At 42.9% G+C, this 15,364-nt stretch overlaps 1 protein-coding gene across 2 annotated transcripts in view; it reads left to right on the top strand.

The window, feature by feature from the left end:
- The first annotated feature begins 1,014 nt into the window (after positions 1-1,014).
- c25h12orf43 (chromosome 25 C12orf43 homolog) overlaps positions 1,015-15,364 on the top strand; it is a 29,326-nt gene continuing 14,976 nt past the window's right edge. The window contains exons 1-4 of one of the 2 annotated variants that reach the window (XM_068005672.1): positions 1,015-1,142; positions 4,933-4,987; positions 9,014-9,112; positions 13,535-13,599. In XM_068005672.1, the coding sequence (XP_067861773.1) occupies positions 1,043-1,142; positions 4,933-4,987; positions 9,014-9,112; positions 13,535-13,599 (319 nt within the window). In that variant the 5' untranslated portion in view covers positions 1,015-1,042. The remainder of the gene's footprint in view (positions 1,143-4,932; positions 4,988-9,013; positions 9,113-13,534; positions 13,600-15,364) is intronic. The other variant, XM_068005673.1, reaches the window with a different exon arrangement.

Raw genomic sequence — 15,364 nt, 5'->3', positions numbered from 1 at the left:
CCCTCTCTAAAGGCCTTCACATACTTCCTAAAGTGCGGTCCCCAGAATTGGATACAATACTCCAGTTGTGGCCAAACCAGTGTTTTATAAAGGTTCAACATTACTTCCTTGCTTTTATACTCTGTGCCTCTATTTATAAAGCCCAGGATCCCATATGCTTTTTTTAACCATTTTCATAACCTATCCTGCCACCTTCAAAGATTTGTGCACATATACCCCCAGGTCTCTCTGTTCCTACACCCCCTTTAGAATTGTACTATTTAGTTTATATTGCCTCTCCTCATTCTTCCTGCTAAAATGTATCACTTTGCACTTCTCTGTGTTAAATTTCTTCTGCCATGTCCATTTTAATCATCACAATTACATCACCCCTCAACCTTCTAAACTCAAGGGAACACAAACCAAATTTATGCAGTCAGTGCTCTTGAATTAACCCTTTAAGCCCAAGTATCATTCAGGTGAATCTATGCTGTACCCTCTCCAAGGCCAATATATCTTTCCTCATGGGGTCGGAACAAGGCGCTGTACAACTGAAACAAAGTTTGATATAGGTAGATTGAAGGCTCCTAGTTCTCTATGTATACATATTTTAAAATGTATTTGTATTCGACTATATTGTTTAAAAATGATATTTGAATATAAACTATCCAAAATCATGCAAGGAACCAAAGCCTCACCCGCTGAGTTATTCCTTCAATTTATCCCAGGACGGTATGTGGAGGGGTTCTTGCAGCAGGAGATGCCCCCAACCTCGTGATGTGTTTGCTGTGGAGCTGCTTCCAGGGATGCTGTTGCTAAGGCCGGATTCCGTTGGTAAGGGGAGGATGACGCGCTGTGTAATTTGAACCTGCATTTGAGTGCGCACATTCTCGCCGCCGACCCGTACGTTTGCCGATACGCATCGTGGGCGTTGTAGTTCTCCAGTGACGTCACATCATTTCTATTTCGCTCGCGGCGACGCCTTCATGACTACATCTCCCACAGGGCGCCGCGGCATGCTGCGCTTGCGTCGTGGAAACCAACGCGAGAGGGGGGGTCGAAGATGGCGGCGTATGATTCAGACTCTGACAGCGTGGAAGAACTGTCCCGTCTCAAAGAGGCGGCCTGGGATATTGGGAATTTCAATTCTCGGAAAGCAAGAGGTAGTGTAGATTTCTAGGGGTCGGTGAATATATTTGCTGCCAGACTTATCAAGTCTCATTCATTTTTGGTTTAAGTTATTGTCTGTTTAATATATTGCACTATGAAAAGTAAACACCACTCCATACTTTGAAGTGGGTTTGTGATTGTAATTTTGTTTAAAAACCTCCCTGGTGCTGATACATCCTGGGGTATGCTTTGCAGGACCGCTGGGCATTCACTGGTACTTTACGTGTTCTCAGACCTTCCAACTTGTCTTTACTTCTGAACAATCAGCCACACTTTTCAATATGCCACATTTATCTCATTAGAGTTTGCTGATATTGTTTATATAAAACAATAGAATACATGACAGCCCAAAGTTTCTGTGGGCCTAAAGCACTCCCTAAATCTTCAATAAATTGGGGATTTATATATATTGCCCCTTTGATACTTGACTGAGTCCTTGCCCTCATAACATTTTACGGTTTAAGGGCCTCTGTTTCTTATATGTGAGCTTAGTGAATATCAGCAGGCTGTTTATGGGGGACATCACAGTCAAGCCTGATCCTGTCCTTACCTGATGTCCACGTATGCACACTTTCCAGCAGGGGTCACTGGATAGTGATTAGACCACCTGTAGCCCCTCCCCCCAGCCTCTGAGGTTAGCCAACTGCACAGACTGGGAATCAAATTTTGGACTTTTCTGTCTCTATGGTTCATTATCACACTAAGTATGAGCCATAAAGGCAGGTCCCCAGTCTCACTCTCACTCCCAAGATTCTCCAGTATTGATGGCTCTGTACTGTTCATAAGGCACAAAACCATCCCTGACAATTCAGAGTGTCAATACTTACAGCTCTAGTTGCTATCAAGACCATTATGTTACAAAGTTGGTAAATACATTGAGAATCCATAATAGATATCTGATAGTTACCTATGAACATTTTAAGCAAAATAAAAGGTTATTTAACATGCTTGAAGGATGCATCTTGTACAGTAATTTTAAGATCCACAGAATCTAAAAGGTAAAATGTATACACTAAGATGAATAGTTTATGTTGGGTGTCCTGGCTGTTTAAAACTTCTATTTACAGTAATATTTTCACTATCCCCACCTCAAAACACTCTCTATAGATCATCTTCTCCAGCTGCCACCTTGTCTCTCAATACCATCCCTTTCTCAAGTCTTCCAATATGTTGTCTCCATCCAGCTCTGGGCCCACCTCTCCTTTCACTCCATTTTCAAATACATTTGATCCGGTTTCTGCACTGCCTAAATCTTTCACAGCACTTAGTTAGTCAAAATCACTAACTATCTCCTTTGTGACTCTGCCCGTGGTGTACTCTTCCTCCTTGACCTCTTGTGATATTCAACAAACTTGACTCCTCCATCCTCCTCCACAACTTTTCTCTGTGGTCCACTTCTGTGGCACTGTCCATGTTTGGTCCACTCCTACCTATCCTAACAAAGCCAGCAGATTTCATGTAATGGCTTCTCCTCGTGTCCCTGCATAGTCACCTTGGGTATACGCCAAGGCTTCACCCTTGGCTTACACACAGAAACAGGTAGTCAGCCCATCAAGTCTGCATCAGTGATTTTCCCCCATGCGCAACAGCTAGGCTAATCCCACTCTCCTCATACCCTTTAATATTCCTCTTTTGCAATCAACTATCTAATTTTTTAAGGAATTTATGGACTCTGCTTCAACAACAGTTTGTGGCAGAAAATTCCATATTCTAGGACTATCACCGATTTCAATATTTACCTTTATTAACCGTAAAGACCTTTGTCAGGTTATCCCCTTAACCTTTAAGGGTCTGCTTGCCTCAGTAGTAGCACTCTTGCCTCTGAGTAACTTTATCTACATGGCCTCACTCCCCCGCTCCACAGACCCATCAGCCCCTTTTTCCTGCACATGCAGTGCACCCTTCCAATTCTGGGCCCCTTTGTATCATTTTCCCTTCCAGGCCACCTTTTGTGCAAAGACTTCAGCTAGCTCGGCCCCAGTCTTTGGAACAATCTTCCCAACCCATCTACCTTGATATCTCTCCCCTACTTCAAACAACTCCTCAAAATGTGCCTCTTTGATCAGGCCTTCATTCACCATCCGTGTCCTTGTGTCTAATTATATTCACCTCTCTGAAGTGCTTTGGGCCATTTTATTGCATTGTAGATATCATGTAAGTGCAAAGTGTTGTTTGTCCCACCTTATTGAACCACACAAAGACTAAGAAAATTGCCTGTTTTTTTTTTCAATTTTATTCCACATTTCCCACAAATTTCCTTCATTTTTTTTGCCTCACTTGCTACATTCCGCATGCTTTAAGGGGGAAAACCCTTTATCAGAGTATACGTCCGCCATGAACAGATACAATTCGCATTACAATGATCACTGTGTGGTGACATCACTGCACTGAAAATGATGCATAACTGCTTTCCCTCCCTAGTAATAAAGACACTAGCTTACTTCTGTTGTTTTCTTCCCTTTATTTTTATATTTTGTGTCTTGTTATATTTTTTAACAGTTGCAGTGCTGTTCAGAGTCCTGTTGAAAAGCTTGCTGTTGTTACCACTGCTACGGTTACAAGATTTCAGTTACAATGCAAATGTAGTCTGGGTGCTCTTTGAATATTACAACCTGCCCTAATTTTCAATAAACCATAAACTTATCTAAATGTGTAGTTTACTGGTATACCTTGTATCAAACAAAGGATTTGTAACAGCTGAAAGCTTTTGGGGGTCCAAAACAACTCATGAATCCCCAGAAAATGTCCATGCCTCTTGCCTTTTGCACTTGCCTGGGTTTTCACCCTCATTACACTTTCCTCAGGTTGGAAGGTTTGATATTTATCACAGCATTGCAGACCATTTCTCAGTCAGAAAACATTTTCTATTGCACTTGTTTGGTTATGGTGCTTTGTCAAACCATTACATTGATGATAATTCTGTATTGGCGAGTGAGTCTTCTGGAACGTCTTTGGTTACAGACAATGCTGGAGAACCCTTTAGTCAGAAAACTTTTGATTTGCTTGCCGGTTTTTCAGTTACAGTTTTGAATAATGCCATCTTAATTCCTGTTCTGAATCCCAAAAATATCTTGCTCTCTTTTCTACTTTTTATAAACTTTGATGTGCTTTCTTCCTAACATTGTGGCATCATTGTGGTATAAAAATCTACTGTCTTCACTCGATGATAAATTCATGGATGAGCTAGAACTTTCTGCAGCTTATTGTTGGCAAGACCAAAGCCGCCCTGTTCAGCTCCTGCCAGAAACAGATACATATTTCGAATACCGGTTTCAAGTAGTTGAGCCATTTAGTATTTACGTTTACTATATTTCAGTGCATTATTATTGCGAAGAGGTAGTGAGGGTATAAAAGCTTATGAGCTCTATAGCACTCTTTCAAAAGTCTATAACTGCCTTCAGAGGCAGTATTGTAATACAGATAAGGCAGCGTGAATTAACAAATACACAATGCAACCTTGTGAGGGGGTTTTGCAGTACTGCCAGGGAGAAGTGTGGTTATTTTCGTGGTAGAGGCGCGCACATACACCGCATGCACACGTGCACACAGCAGGTCTGGAACCCAAATGATTGAGTGACTGCATGTGTACACAAATTGTGCTCATGCATTTGTTGTGGTGCTGCCAGTTCTCTCAAACTTCCCCACAATATAAATGGGGATAATTAAGAATGGGAGTTGCCGCTGGAACTGGTTTTACAATATAAACGGAGCACTAAGCAGATTAAAGAAAATGGAGCAGCTTCCCATTCTTACAGCTGTGTCCTTTTTATTTCCCCTCATTAGCTTGGACTAGTGAAGATGAGAAGCACATTCCAGCATCAACGAGACCCAGTCTGAGGTATATATACACAGGTTTTTATATGTCTGCAACTGAGTAATGTTGCTTTCCTTTTCAATTCTCAGAGAATGCATGATTTTTGACTTTGTGGATTTTATAAGCGCCACAGGGATTATGTTCATGTTTGTTTATGGTTTAGTTATCACTAAAAAGAATGTGCTAAACTTTTTTTAAAGAAAGAATTGATTGTAATGCACATTCTTCATTACCACTTTATAATACATAACTCTTAGCAGAACTAGTTCTGTAATTTGATGAAATTTCCAGTAAAATTCACACCATATATATGCGGGAAAATTCCACAGTATCGGGGGCAACACAGAAACTGTGGATATGTATTGCTTCTCCTTTATCATCATTGGGTCAATATTCTGGAATTCCCTATCTAATAACATTGTGGGAGCACCATTAGCACAAGAACTTCAGAGGTTCAAGAACCTCCTCGGGGCAACTAGGGATGGACAATAAATATGGCCAAATGCCAAGAACAAATAATAAATAATGTGGTTGCAATCTTGAACCCAAGCAGTTGTTTCAAAGTCACAATCAAGACTTTCTTTTCTGACTGTTGAACCTATCCTGGTGGATTGAGATGGTCCATGTGAATACTACATTGTTGGCCTGTATGGGCCCCGTGAAAGAGTTCAGCTGACCTGTGGCCAGAGAAAAAGGCAACTTGAGGTGTTGGCTGGCATTTACGTCTGCTAGCGGCACATTTGCCTCTGAAAGAATGGGCAAAATCTGTCTCTTGATAGTTATTGGCTCCTGTGGGGCAGCAGTGCTGCTGAAGTTGGGTCTGAATTAGTTTTATTGTGTTCCTGAAAGAGGTCTGAAACAATGGTGGGGTGGCTTAACTTTTTTTCTTTTATCCCTAACTCCTCATTTGTTTTGTAAAGCTTTGAGGGCTGAATTGAAAGAGTTTCCAGTTAATCATTGGTAAGGCTGAAGACGATGGCTTCGGTCTTACCAATGATTAACTGGAAACTCTTTCAATTCACAAACTTCACAAACTTGTGGAGTCTTCCACAAACTCTGTTTCCTCGCCACCGGTTCCATCCCCCTCCTGGCCACTGTCTCACATTGAAGCCAACTGTTTGTAGCCTTGGTGTCCTATTTCACCCCATGCTGAGCTTCTGACCCCATATCCTCTCCATTATAAATACTGCCTACTTACACCTCCATAACATCGCCCGACACTACCCTGGTGTCAGCCCATCTACTGCCGAAACCCTAATCCATGATGTTGTCATCTCCAGGCTTGACTATTCCAATTCTCTTCTGGCCGCTTCCTAGCCTCCATAAATTTCAGCTGATCCAAAACTCTGTTGCCATATCCTAACCTGCACCAAGTCCTGCTCACCCATCACCCCTGTGCTCACTGACCTACATTGGCTACCCGTCCCCCAGCACTTTCAATTTAAAATTCTCATCCTCTTGTTCAGATCCCTTTGTGGCCTCGCCCCTTCCTATCTCTGTAACTTCCTCCAGCCCTACAACCCTTTGAGCACTCAGCATCCCCCCCTTCCCCTCACACCCCACCATTGGTGGCCGTGCCTTCAGCTATCTAGGCCCTAAGTTCTGGAATTCCCTCCCTAAATCTCTCTCCCTCTTCACCTCTCTCTCTACTTTAAGACTCCTTAAAGCCTACCTCTTCGACCAAACTTTTAGTTACCTCTCCTATTTCCTCCCTTGGCTCGGTATCAATTTTTGTCTGATTACTCTAACTGTTCCAAATTAAAGGTGCTATATAAATGCAAGTTGTTATTTTCAGCTTCCAAAATAATGTAAAGTATTTATTTAATATAGCGCTATTAAATTGGTTTTCTATGCATCTCAGTGGATGAGTGTTCTAAAATGGAACTAGACAAATTTACAGAATTGATTAACTATTAATTCATACTATTGGAATAACATTTCAAAAATTGCTATAATAAATATTTGTTTTTGATGCAGCAATGCAAGCAGAGTCCTCAAAGCATTAAATCAAAAGCAAAATACTGCGGATGCTGGAAATCTGAAATAAAAACAGAAAATGCTGGAAAAGCTCAGCAAGTGAGGCAACATCTGTGGAGAAAGAAACAGAGTTAACGTTTCAGGTCAAAGACCTTTCATCAGAACTGGAAGATGGTAAAGAGTTAAAGTTTTTAAGCAAGTGCAGAGCCAGGGAAAGGGGAGGAGGGAGGACAGGGGAGGAAACAACAAAAGGGAAGGTCTGTGATAGGGTAGAGGGCACGAGTGATTAAATGACAAAAGGGATGATGGTGCAAGTCAAGGAGGGTGGTAATGGGACAAGTTAAGAAATAAAAGATCAGTCTAGAGGAGCTGTAAAAAAAAAAAATAGGAGCAGTGGTTATGGTCTGAAGTTATTTAAATCAGTGTTGAGTCCGGAAGGTTGTAAAGTGCCTAAACAAAAGATGAGGTGCAGTTCCTCGAGCTTACGTTGAGCTTTGTTGGAACAGTGTACGGTGCCGAGGTCAGAGTGGGAGTGGGACTGGGAATTAAAATGGCAAGCAACCGGCAGGTCAGGATCACGCTTGCAGACAGAGCGGAGGTGTTCAGCAAAGCGATCACCCAATCTGTGTTTGGTCTCCCCGACGTAGAGGAGACCGCATTGTGAGCAGCAAATACAGTATACTGCATTGAAAGAAGTACAAGTAAACCGCTGTTTCACCTGCAAGGACGAGGAACACTGAATATCATGGAGATATCTGTAATCACGGGTGGATCCGAAACATGAAGAGTGGAATTTAAGTTGGAAACTATGTGGAATAAGTCGGAGCTGGAGACAGTTCTGACAATGCCACCTTCCACAGCAGTGCTTCCGATATGTCTTCCTTTTTCATCAACCGAGGATTCCCCTCGTCTGTAGTTGACGGGACCCTCGACCGTGTCTGCCCTATTTTCCGCACTTTTGCCCTCACCGCTTCCCTTCCCTTCTAAACCATGATAAGGTCCTCCTTGTCCTCACTTCCCACCCCACCAACCTCCACATTCAACGTATCATCCTCCGCCATTTCCACCAGCTCCAGCGCGATCCCACCACCAAACACATCTTCCCCTCCCCTCCCCTTTCGGCATTCCGAAGGGACCGCCCCCTCCGCGACACTCTGGTCCACTCTTCCATCACCCTCACCACCCGCTCTGCTCCCCACCCGTGCTAGTGCAGGAGATGTAACACCTGCCCTTTCACCTCCTCCCTTCTCACCGCCCAGGGCCACAAACACTCCTTCCAGGTGAAACAGTGGTTTTACTTGTAATTCTTTCAATGTAGTATACTGCATTCGCTGTTCACAATGTGGTCTCCTCTGCATTGGGGAGGTCAAACGCAGATTGGGTGATCTCTTTGCTGTACACCTCTGCCCTATCCGCAAGTGTGACCCTGACCTACCAGTCGCTTGCCATTTTAATTCTCCGTCCCACTCCCAATCCCACTCTGGCCTCTCTGTCTTTGGCATCGTACACTGTTCCAATGAAGCTCAACGTAAGCTCGAGGAGCAGCACTTCACCTTTCGTTTAGGCACTTTACAACCTCAATAACTTCAGACCATAACCACTGCTCTCGTTTTAAAAATTATTTATTTATTTATTGGACTGCCATTCTGGTTATGGTTCTGCTGTAGCAATTTACAGCTTCTCTTATTTCTTAACTTGTCCCATTACCGCCCTCTTTGCCTTGCACCATCATCCCTTTTGTCATTTAATCACTCTTGCCCTCTACCCTATCTTAGACCTTCCCTTTTGTTCTTTCCTCCCCTCCTTTCCCTGGCTCTGTACTCGCTTAAAAACTTTAACTTTTTAACATCTTCCAGTTCTGACGAAAGGTCTTCAACCAGAAACGTTAACTCTGTTTCTTTCCCTACAGATGCTGCCTCACTTGCTGAGCTTTTCCAGCATTTTCTGTTTATTTCCTCAAAGCACTGTGAATTTACAATTGCTACAGTGTTCCACGGGGAGATTCTTGGAATCATACGGTAATGTTGTGGATCTTCTACACGTCTTTTGAGCTTGTTTTGTCCTTGCCTGCAGGCAGAAAGTAGATGATCATCAACATGATGGAAATGAGCTGCAGACAACGCCTGAATTCCGATGTCACGTTGCTAAAAAGCTGGGTACCTTGCTAGATAGGTAGGAAGAATTAATCCTCTTACTGTGAGGCTTGGCTGTGCATGTGACTCTGCACTCCCCAGTGCAGCCTGCTGTTTGTACTTGCAGAGTGCTGCTTACTGGCATTAAGCACTTCTTTGCTTACAAATGCCTTGGAGGAACAGCGTCAAGTATTAGCTGTGAAGGCTAATTTAACAATCTACAGTTCTTGTTTGTAAAATTAGTTGAAAACTAATCAAGATCCGGAACCTATTTTTTGTACGTTTTAGGTCTGGAAAGGTAGGAGACATCAGTGTACCAGTGAAAAAGGAGCTCAGTAATATCTTAGAAGCAAAATGCTGCAGATGCCGGAAATCTGAAATAAAAACAGAAAATGCTGGAAAAGCTCAGCAAGTGAGGCAGCATCTGTGGAGAAAGAAACAGAGTTAACGTTTCAGGTCAAAGACCTTTCATCAGAACTGGATGATGTTAAAGAGTTAAAGTTTTTAAGCAAGTACAGAGCCAGGGAAAGGGGGGGGGAGGAAGGGGAGGGAGGAAAGAAAGAACAAAAGGGAAGTTCTAAGATAGGGTAGAGGGCACGAGTGATTAAATGACAAAAGGGATGATGGTGCAAGTCAAGGAGGGCGCTAATGGGACAAGTTAAGAAACAAAAGATCAGTCTAGAGGAGCTGTTTAAAAACAAATGGTTATGGTCTGAAGTTATTGAAATCAATGTTGAGTCCGGAAGGTTGTAAAGTGCCTAAACAAAAGATGAGGTGCTGTTCCTCGAGCTTACGTTGAGCTTCGTTGGAACAGTTTAAGATGCCGAGGTCAGAGTGGGAGTGGGACGGGGAATTTAATGGCAAGCGACCGGCAGGTCAGGATCACTCTTGTGGGCTGAGCAGAGGTGTTCAGCAAGACGATCACCCAATCTGCACTTGACCTCCCCAGTGTAGAGGAGGCTGCATTGTGAGCAGCGGACACTATACTAAATTGAAAGAAGTACAAGTAAACCACTGTTTCACCTGGAAGGAGTGTTTGGGGCCCTGGACGGTGGGAAGAGGGGAGGTGAAAGGGCAGGTGTTGCATCTCCTGTGCGCGCTTGGGAAGGTGTGGTGGGGAGGTGGGCGGGTGTTGGGGGTGATGGAAGAGTGGACCAGGGTATCATGGAGGGAGCAGTCTCTTCGGAATGCTGGGGGGGTGGGGAAGGTGTGTTTGGTGGTGGGATTTCGCTGGAGCTGGTGGAAATGGCAGAGGATGATACATTTAAATGTGGAGGCTGGTGGTGTGGAAGGTGAGGACAAGGGGGTCCCTATCATGGATCTGAGAGGGAGAGGAAGGGGTGAGGGCAGAAGTGTGGAAAATAGGACGGACACGGTAGAGGGCCCTGTCAACTACAATGGAGGGGATTCCTCGGTTGAGGAAAAAGGAAGACATATTGGAAGCACTGGTGTGGAAGGTGGCATCGTCAGAACAGATGCAACGGAGAAACTGGGAGAAGGGAATTGAATCCTTACAGAAAGCGGGATGGGAGGAAGTGTAATCAAGGTAGCTGTGGGAGTCGGTGGACTTATAATAGATATTGGTAGACAGCCTAGCCTCAGAAATGGAGATAGAGAAGTCGAGGAAGGGAAGAGTCAGAGATGAACCATGTGAAGGCAAGGGAAGGGTGGAAATTGGAAACAAAGTTGATGAAATTTTCCAGTTCGGGATGAGAGCAGGAAGTGGCACCAATACAGTCATCAGTGTACCGGAAAAAGAGGTGGGGGGGTGGGTCCTGAGTAGGACTGGAATAAGGAATGTTCCATGTATCCCACAAAAAGGCAGGCATAGCTGGGACCCATACGGGTTCCCATAGCGACACCTTTTATTTGGAGGAAGTGAGTGGAGTCAGTGATGTCTTGCAACCCCTGATTTCTGTTGCTCAGAGGATGCCACAGAATTTGCAAAGCTCACTCGAGCATCTAGTGGCAAAAATTAGGTATTTCAGTAGCAATATAAGACTGAACTTAACTAATAATTTTGATCCTGTTGCACAGTTTAACATCTGCACTTCTGATAACATCTGTCTCCATTTGAATACACAGTGGACTTCTTGATTTACCCTCTGACCTACATTGGCTCCTGGTCCACCAACGCCTCGATTATAAAATTCTCATCCTCGTGTTCAAATCCCTCCATGGCCTCGCCCCTCCCTATCTCTGTAATCTCCTCCAGCCCTACAACCCTCCGAGAACTCTGCGTTCCTCCAATTCTGGCCTCTTGTGCATCCTCCACTTCCTATGCCCCACTGTTGGCCATGCCTTCAGCTGTCTAGGCCCTAAGCTTTGGAATTACCTCACTAAACCTTTCCGTTTCTCTACCTCTCCTCCTTTAAGATGCTCCGTTAAACCTACCTCTTTGACCAAGCGTTTGATCACCTAATGTCTCCTTTTGGCTCGGTGTCAACTTTTGTCTGATTATGCTCCTGTGAAGCGCCTTGGGATGCTTTACTACGTTAAAGGCACTATATAAAAGCAAGTTGTTGTTGTTATCCAGCTGAAAGAGACCAGGAACAAAAAAGCAGAGTAAATCAGATTAGTTTTGTACGTAGAGCAGAACCGCGCTCACCTGCACTCTCGGTTATCCAAAATAATTTTTGTGGGAATTGGGCACAGTTTTGCAAAGAAAAGCTAAGATGCATTTGAGTGTATTTATAAGTAGTAGTCATAGTAGGAGAATTTAGTATCCATGCAATTCTATTATTTGGCTTTGGGTCAGGAGACCAGCAGGAATCAGGGTTTCAGGTCCAAGAGACCAGCAGGACTTGATCTCCTAAAATTTTTTTTCAAAGATGGCTCATTTTTAAAATTGGACAAGCTGGGAATTTGATTAATCTGTAGAGACCAATCAGAAGCAAAAAAAGAACCTCACTGCGTGAGGAAGCTGGAGAAACTGGGATTGTCCTCCTTGGAACGGAGATGGTTGCGAGGAGATTTGATAGAGGTATTCAAAATCACGAAGGGCCTAGACAGAGTAGATAGAGAGAAACTGTTCCCATCGGCGGAAGGGTCAAGAACCAGAGGGTGTAGATTTAAGATGATTGGCGAAAGAACCAAAGGTGACAAGTGGAAAAACTTTTTTACACAGCGAGTGGTTAGGATCTGGAATGTACGGTCCAAGGGGGTGGTGGATGCAGAGTCAATCATGGCCTTCAAAAGGAAACTGGATAAGTACTTGAAACAAAAAAATGTGCAGGGCTGCGGGGATAGGGCGGGGGAGTGGGACTAGCTGGATTGCTCATGCGTAGAGCCAGCGCAGACTCGATGGGCTGAATGGCCTCCTTCTGTGCTGTAACCTTTCTATGATTCTACGACTAATTGTAAGAGGACTAGCCATTATTCACCCGTTTTCATTTTATACGAGGAGTGCTATCCCCCCATTATGGCGGATAATCAAGATTCCACTGTAGGACAGTTCTTTCTTATTCTTCCTATGACTGTTGTGTCTGCTCTCCCAACAAGAAAAAAGAATCCACTCCCCCTCAAAGAAATCAAAAAAATTCCAGTTTGCCATTTTGAACCTTAATGGGTATGAGGGCCAGTAAATGAACAGATTTTTTCATAAAGCATCCCTTACAAGCTTGTGTGACAAATAGGGATTTTGGTCTTTAATTCTGTGTGGTTCAAAAATAGCTAAGGCTAAAATGAAGTCTGTCTTCTTTCACTTAAGCTTCCAAATAGAAGGCAGGCATGCAAGAAAAGTGCAGATGTGTTTGGTGTAGAAATCATGATAGAACAGAGTCAAAAAAAGGTAATGTCCAGTCACTGTGAAGCAATAGGCTACTTGTAACACCTATCAGGAACGTAACCATGTTAAAGTGATTAACCTTTTACTGACTGCTGAAAAGAAATTCTTTGAACTAAAAAATACCTTAACAATGTATTAAATCCCATGAGAATGGGATGGGCGGTGTAGTTGTCCTGCCCTAGGGTGGAATATCCTGTGTCTGTGCAGTGTTCCATCTAATAAACAAATGCACTTTCCCCAACTGTGACTGACAGCTTTTAAGTGTAAAACTGTAAGAGCGCAAGTACCATACCACTTGCACCTAGTACCTGTAGGTTTCAGAGAAGCCTTTAAGATTCCAGCTATAGATTCTGTTTGTGATACTGACTTCACCAGGGGCAACTGCAAATAACATAGGGACAAACGGTTCATTTTTGTGCCATGCTTGCAAGGCATTGCTGTCCATGATAAATATTAAATTCACACTTTGTATAATTATAGACTGGTCTTTTTCAGAATGAGTAAAGCTTTGAAGTAAATTCAGTAAAGCTTTGAATGAAGACCAGGCTGCAAACCGAGATAATTTATAGTCTATCTTAAATTGGACATCACCTTGAACTAGATGGAAGCTAGTTGTGCATATTAATATAGAAGCGCAATTCAATATTTTTAATAAAAGCTTGTTTTACTTTTCAGTATTATAACTGTTGACGATTCAGGGGCCTTTCCACAGCAGCAAGCAGAGGATGGGGATGATGAAGGTAATTTGATTATCTCCTGTTTACAGTATGTTATAGATTGTTTTTCTACATTAAAGGTGCTATATTAATGCAAGTTGTTGTCATGTAGCCTCAGTGCAACCAGTATTTTTACGTAAATATATTAATTTCCAGTATACCATTGTATTACCGTTGTTTTATAAAAACAAAAAAAAATTGTGTGAAATTTATACTCATGGTGAGAGACTTTAGGGTTGGGAAATGAAACCATTTCAGGTACTGAGTGTCATCAAGTGCAGATACAGTAAGCAGAATAAAGCTCCCTTTATCCTATCCCAATAATGTGCCTCAGCCCAATCTTTAGGGCAACTCTTATTGCACTAGTGTGACATAGTTCCATTTTCCAGACCATCCATCATTGAAGTAGAAAATAGGAGCAAGAGTAGGCCATTTGGCCTTTGGGCCTGCTCCGCCATTCAAAATGATCATGGCTGATCGTCTAACTCAGTACCCTGTTCCCGCTTTTTCCCCATATCCCTTGGTTCCCTAACATTTCTCTGAGGTTATTTGTGTCCTCCTTTGTGAAGACAGAAGCAAAGTATGTGTTTAATTGTTCTGCCATTTCTTTGTTCCCCATTATAATTTCCCCCATTTCTGACTGTAAGGGACCTACATTTGCCTTCACTAATCTTTTTCTCTTGACATATTTATAGAAGCTTTTACAGTCAGTTTTTATGTTCCCTGCTAGTTTACTCTCATACTCTATTTTTCCCCTCTTAATCAATCTCTTTGTTCTCCTTTGCTGAATTCTGAACTGCTCCCAATCCTCAGGCTTGCCGCTTTTTTCTGGCAATTTTATATGTCTCCTCTTTGGATCTAATACTATCCCTAATTTCTTTTGTAAGCCACGGTTGAGCCACCTTTCCTGTTTTATTTTTGCGCCAGACAGGAATGAATAATTGTTGTAATTCCTGCACACGTTCTTCAAATATTAGCCATTGCCTATCCACCTTCATCACTTTTAGTAAAGTTCCCCAATCTATCATAGCCAACTCGCACCTCATACTTTTGTAATTTCCTTTATTTAGATTCGGGATCCTAGTTTCGGATTCAACTACTTCACTCTCCACCTTAATGAGGAATTCGGTCATGTTATGATCGCTCTTCCCTAAGGGATCCCGCACAACAAGATTGTTAATTAATCCTTTCTCATTGCACAATACCCAGTCTAGAATCGCCTGTTCACTAGTTGGTTCCTCAACATATTGGTCTAGAAAACCATCACGTACACACTCCAGGAATTCCTCCCCCACAGTATTATTGCTAATTTGGTTTGACCAATCTATATGTAGGTTAAAGTCACCCATGATTATAGTTGTACCCTTCTTACATGCGTCTCTAATTTCCTATTTAATCATAGAATCATAGAAGTTACAACATGGAAACAGGCCCTTCGGCCCAACATGTCCATGTCGCCCAGTTTATACCACTAAGCTAGTCCCAATTGCCTGCCCTCCCCTACATCTCCACTACTGTTTGGGGGCCTATAAATAACCCCCACCAACGTTTTCTGCCTCTTAGTGTTTCTTAGCTCCACCCATACAGATTCCACATCGTGATTTTCCGAGCCAATATCCTTCCTCACTATTGCATTGATTTCCTCCTTTACTAACAACGTTACCCCACCTCCATTCCCTTTTTGCCTGTCCTTCCTAAATATTGAATACCCCTGGATGTTCCATTCCCATCCTTGGTCATCCTGCAGCCATGTCTCCGTAATCGCAACTATATCATAACCATTAATATC

This window comes from Heptranchias perlo, chromosome 25 (genome assembly GCF_035084215.1).
Source record: "Heptranchias perlo isolate sHepPer1 chromosome 25, sHepPer1.hap1, whole genome shotgun sequence".
Classification (NCBI taxonomy): domain Eukaryota; kingdom Metazoa; phylum Chordata; class Chondrichthyes; order Hexanchiformes; family Hexanchidae; genus Heptranchias; species Heptranchias perlo.
This window is presented reverse-complemented; position numbering and strand designations above follow the sequence as displayed.